The sequence below is a fragment of the Physeter macrocephalus genome, chromosome 5, assembly GCF_002837175.3.
Source record: "Physeter macrocephalus isolate SW-GA chromosome 5, ASM283717v5, whole genome shotgun sequence".
NCBI classification, from domain to species: domain Eukaryota; kingdom Metazoa; phylum Chordata; class Mammalia; order Artiodactyla; family Physeteridae; genus Physeter; species Physeter macrocephalus.
Genome location: NC_041218.1, coordinates 71,568,952 through 71,574,951, shown reverse-complemented (window position 1 = coordinate 71,574,951; position 6,000 = coordinate 71,568,952). Strand labels below are relative to the sequence as shown.

The window sequence follows — 6,000 nt, the reverse complement described above, 5'->3', positions numbered from 1 at the left end:
GGTCTTAGTGTGGACCCTTTGTTAACAGTGGGGCAAAGTCAAATATCCTCTACTGCAGTGCCCTTCGCATGTTTTACACATGATCCCCTAAAATGAAGGGGGACATACTGACATAAAATTAAATATAAAATACATAAAAGGTGACATATAAAATTTTTATTACAAATTGAATGTAATTTGCATTATTTTATCTTTAAAGATATTCGTCAAAACATCGGAGATGAAGATTGAACTTAATTTACAGAGTGTGCCTGTCACGTATCCTAATTGGCAGTCAGCACTTGTCAAATTAGTTTGCCAACTTTGTTTTCAATGAAAATTACTCATTTTTTTCACTTCAAATAAAAACATTACATGTGCACTCTATAACGTGACTACCGTTTAACTTCATAGTTCTAATTTTTAGATAGGTGGAAGGGTAGGTAGATGATGGAGGCTTGCCATGAACTGATGGAAGAAATCAGATACCCCGCCTTTCGGTTTCCTCAAGGGACTATGCTATAAACGCAATGCATTCTAGAATTGTCTTTGTTTAGTACCATGTGGTTTTCATCTCCAGGGCAGTGTACCATATTGGGGTAGATGAGTTAATATTTTTAAAGCTCTTTATCCTATGACTTCCAGTCATTCTTGGCTGCAGTTATTCTGTCCTTATTATTTCCTGTGTAATGAAAATGACATTCTCATATATAGATAATAATAATTATTAATAATATCACTTCTTGTTATTACTGCTATGTGCCTGTATTTTGGGGTTGATTTCTATTTCACTACAAAGATAAGTGAAGTGTATTAGTTTCGATGATAAAAGGAACAGAAGTGTTTTCATAGACGAGAACAATTCAGCATTTTGGATGGGAAAAAAAGCCTAACACTGAAATGTCATCTGTGTAAGAAGTCAGGACAGTAAAGAAATAAAAGCTCTGAAAATATAAGCCCAGATTTTTAAAAAGCCATTTATTTTAAAAAACTGGTTTGTCAAATCACATACACGAGCAGATACACAACTACCAAAGTGGCCCTGTAATAGACACCAGTGGGGCATTCACCACACAGTACCTGAAAAATACAGCTAAAAAAGGGGAGTCTGTGGAGTATTTCATTTCAGACACCTACTGGACTCCCTGTTGAATGGCTTTAAGTTAGCATATAGTGAGTGAGAGGTAGAGTCCCAAGTATAATAGCTGATGCCTCAGGGCTCCATTTAAAAACAAAACAAAAACAAAAACCATTTCCCCCTCTGCACAAGGGAAGCCTATCCTATTTTTTTTTCCCTTTGTGAAAACAGAAGCCAAGTTTCTCTTCTCAGATGGTTCAGCATTCCCAGTAAGAGTGTTGTGTGGTGACCTAGGTATTGTGCTTCTTGAGCCATCTAATTTTCTTCACCTTCAGATTCAGATTCTAGGAGAGAAGAAAGAGAAAAGTCAGGTCATTTCTTCTGAGACACCTTTAAATAGGTCATGAAAGAGTTTCTACTCTATCTCCCTCCCCCACTAAAAAAGACATTTTGCCTAGGGATCCATTTACTAGGTAAGAGAGTCATATATGAGGGCAGGCAGCAAACTTTTGCTCCTTTTTGCTTTTAAACAAAATTACCTTTCTAAAAATGCAGCATGCTCAGAAATATTATTGGTGACTAAAACTATATTTTTCTGGATCTGCAACTTTTCATGCTTAGTTGGATTAAGTCTCATCATTATTGTTCTTCCAACCTGTATTGCCATTTTAAACACCAGTCAACTGGTAAAGGTGCTATAAAAATCGATATAATCCCATAAATGTGATTAAGCCAAATGTATTTTTTGTCCTTTCACAGCTGCTGATTATTTCTTCCTCTTTGTCCCTTAAATTAGGAACAATTTAAGAGGTTTTGGTTTTGTTTTGTTTATCTTGCAGAAATTTTCATTGCCTTGATTCAGAAAGGAAGGCTAAGAGGCGGACAAAATGTCTGATATGGAACACACCTCAGAACTTTAGTTTTAGGAAGGCAAGAAAAATCTGTGGAGGGGGGAGCTATTTTTTTTTTTTTTTTTTTTTTGTGGTATGCGGGCCTCCCTCTGCTGTGGCCTCTCCCGTTGCGGAGGACAGGCTCTGGACGCGCAGGCTCAGCGGTCATGGCTCACGGGCCCAGCCGCTCCGCGGCATGTGGGATCCTCCCAGACCGGGGCGCGAACCTGGTTCCCCTGCATCGGCAGGCGGACGCGCAACCAGGGAAGCCCAGGGAGCTATTTTGAATTACAGTGAGAAAGGATTTGCTAAATGGTCACCAGAGTTGTTTAATGGAATCATACCTTCTTCTGCGTTTTGTAACCACTCAACAAATTTCTTCATCTGGTCAAGAAAAACACTTTTGCCTTTGGCAACATGGGCTTCTTTGTACCATTTCAATATTGCTTCTTCACTCAGCACGTCAGCTGCAATTTCAAATCAAAGGTTTCAAAGTTACTACATACATGTCATGTTTTAAAGCAACTTCATGTCTTATAGTTTAATAGAAAGCAATCACTTCAAATATTAAAGCTCTTTTATAAAAGAAATTCGTATTGAAACTTAGCAGAAGACAAGAACCAAGCTTATTTCCATATAGCACAGTGCCCTGTGTATTTTAGTAGTTAGGGTAGTGATGGTGATGGGACTTGAAGATCTCACAGTGCTAATTTGCTGGTAGGAAACTAGGTTATTTTGTAATTTTGCCAATGAATCATCAATTCCAGCATTTCAGAACACTCTGTGTCCTGCCACCAACTGCAAACACATCTTGATTAAGCAGCAACCACAAATGACTGGTCTTTTAAGGGTATTTACTTTAGGAGGGAAAAAAAAAGCAAATGAAAAAAATGTAGACAGGATGCAATAACAATGTTAATAATTAAATATAATGATGAGCTTCCTGGGTGTACCATGGGACCAATACACACATAATCCAAGGTTCTACATTACTCTATCGCTAAGTCCTAAATTTACTTTCCCACAGCACAATATCTAAATCACATGAGTAATGTTTTCCTTGTACACTGTTAGGAGAGAAACAAGAAGTGTTATCTATTAACTATTACCTAGAACACTAAATTCCACAAATATGCCTTGATACCCTCAAGTTACCATTAATTTAGGATATTTAATGTTAAGAATAGAAAGGGGAATATGAAAAAAATAGCCTACAGACTTTGCCAATGTTCTAATGGGTTATCTTTTGGGATTTTGGTGTGGGAAATGAGATGGAAAACAGATAAAAAGGATTTATTATTGTCCCCAACGCCTGCCCAATCCATTGCAAATGCTGATAAGTCATTCTAATGATGTTTTTGCAGTTAAAATATACCTTTAACTTATGAAAACAAGAGAAATGATTTGATACTGGTTTCATTCAAAACCTCAGTGATCTTTTCATAACAAAAACTTTGTTTTTTTAAAATCAGTAATTGGCTCTTGGAGTCAATTGAAGAGGTCAAATGGACGAAAAATACCCATGACTGGATTTAGAAAATATAAAGTTTGTTTTATTTTGGTCATTAAATACACTACATTTTGCAAAGGAAGAAGGAAGTCTGGATTTATTCATATATAAGGACTAGACATAAAAATTATAATCAGGAGCCCTAAGGAATGACCCTTAGCTTCTAGTCTTTTAGTTTCTTGTGCTTCCAGCTCCACACTCCCCACTCACAATGATGAAAGGATTCTCCTACCTCTTGCCATCAAAGTCCAGTTTTCATACCAATGAGGAGCAGATGCTTTACAGCTCAACGAAGTGACCTGTTACTGGGTAAGATGGCTTTGCAGAAACCTTTCAGGAATGCTAATTAGCTCAAACACAGATTTTATTTAAAATTTTTAAAAAATTTATCTATTTATTTATTTATGGGTGTGTTGGGTCTTCGTTTCTGTGCAAGGGCTTTCTCTAGTGCGGCGAGCGGGGGCTACTCTTCATCACGGTGCGCGGGCCTCTCACTGTCGTGGCCTCTCTTGCTGCGCGGAGCACAGGCTCCAGACGCGCAGGCTCAGTAGTTGTGGCTCACGGGCCCAGTTGCTCCGCAGCATGTGGGATCTTTGCAAACCAGGGCTCGAACCCGTGTCTCCTGCATTAGCAGGCAGATTCTCAACCACTGCGCCACCAGGGAAGCCCTCAAACATGGATTTTTAAAGTCCCTTTTATATAATTTGTTTTTATGACACCTTTAAAATGCGTGTGATTTAGACCAATAATTTCCAAACTGTTTTGATCATGCTCCCCTATCAGTAAGACAATTTTAAGCGTGTACACACAACATATGTATTTTTTGTTTTATAAATTATATGCATGTACTATATAACTGCTATTGTTAATATTATAAAACAAAACATAGAATTAAACATGTAAAGAGAAATTCTTTTTTCTCCTCGCCTTAATGAATCATGTTATGACACAATGTACAGGTTGGAAAGGGAACGGAGAGTGTAGTTTAGCGATACTCTTTGTCTCAGGTTTTCCTTCTGAAGGTTGAGAGCTCATTCTCTGAAGGTTGAGAGTTTTATTGCCCCACAGAGGCCGAAAGAGGCCATGCAACTACTAGAATCCTTGTCAGTGACCGTGCTTGTGAAAAGGACAGTACATGACAGGTATAACTTATAGGATGTCTTCTCATCCACTGAAAATCAGACAAAACTGTGCAGAGCTGAGTTCTTAGAAGAAGCTAATTTAGTAATAAACACCTGCTGCGAGACCAAATTTCTAGTCCCAGGGGAATGAAATTATAAAGAAGGGAAATAAGCACCTACACAGGGCGACTTTGCGGCAAAGCACGAACACCAAAAAGAAAGTCAACTTTTGTGTAGGGAAAAGTCTAATCTAAAAAGGAAGGAACTCCTTGACAAATGAAGAAGAGAGAGAACTTTTTTTTCCCACTAAGGAAAAGTAGGGAGAGGAGTTCATTATAACTGGGAGATGAAAATGACAAAGCGTTGGGATCTCCCAAAATGCATACTAATAATACAGAGGATCAGTAAAAGTACAGCAAGAAAGGAAGACATTCTACAATTGCACAGAACCCCCTCACATTACAGTACACTTCTCTCCCGTCGATGTGGCCAACTTCTTCATCATCTCTGGTGAAATACTTGTGTCCCTTGAGAGCCTTCCTTTTTCTTTCTCCAAGTTAGCTTCAGCTCTGAGTTAGGGGCCCCTCCTCTATCATCCTTTCACTCCTCATCAGCATCTATCTGTAAGAGCCTTATTTTCGCCACTGACAGGGTGATTATGATTCTTGATTTTCTTCTACACTCTGAAATCTAGGAAGTTAAGGACTATTTTGTTCATCATCTCATTCCCAGCATTTAATAACATAAGACTTGCCACCTAGTTCGCATTCAATAAATGTATAATGTACAAATCGATGAACTTGATGAGAAAAACTAAATATGTCTCAATGTGTAGAGTTATAATTCAAAATTTGGGTTTTCATGAGGGTCAAAGAGACAATATTGTAAAAGTGGTTTGAGAACTGCAAAGTTTTAGGTAACGTTAGTTATTTAAATATTTAAGTTGAAAACTGTGTCACTTGGAACTTAGAAAATTCAGTACTTTTTATTAGCAGTGTCACATAGGGACACAAGTCAAAAATAATTTACCTTAAGAAAGCTGGCACTATATGGTGAGAAGGCAAATAACCTTTTTTTTAGAACAAGAATAAGAAACTTCTTTTAGAAAAATGTGCGTGAGGAACAGAATTTAACCTAAGAAATATCCGCAAACAATAAAAGCCATGAAAGAGATACTAATGGTACTTGAGAAGGTAGTTATATATTTTTCAGACCTACCTGCTGAGACTATGGTACTTAGCTTCAGGAAGAAAGAAAATTGTTTTATAAAGTGAATAATGTGATATTTAAAAAGTAGTGATGGATTTACTATTTTTCCTACTGCCTTAGAAATATAAAAATCTAGATTTTAGTACAAAAAGTAAATCTTCACTAAGTGACCAATCACCACTTTCTCCTTTCATTGCCAAAAAGCATTATTAT

At 37.3% G+C, this 6,000-nt stretch overlaps 1 protein-coding gene across 6 annotated transcripts in view; it reads right to left on the bottom strand.

Moving 5' to 3' along the window:
- Positions 1–940: 940 nt before the first annotated feature.
- The window catches only part of BZW2 (basic leucine zipper and W2 domains 2), a 59,460-nt gene continuing 54,400 nt past the window's right edge, over positions 941–6,000 (bottom strand). For all 6 annotated transcript variants that reach the window (XM_007121619.4, XM_028490075.2, XM_028490074.2 and 3 more), the window contains 2 exons: positions 2,292–2,414; positions 941–1,401 (listed from right to left, as the gene is read on the bottom strand). In XM_007121619.4, the coding sequence (XP_007121681.1) occupies positions 1,373–1,401; positions 2,292–2,414 (152 nt within the window). In that variant the 3' untranslated portion in view covers positions 941–1,372. The remainder of the gene's footprint in view (positions 1,402–2,291; positions 2,415–6,000) is intronic.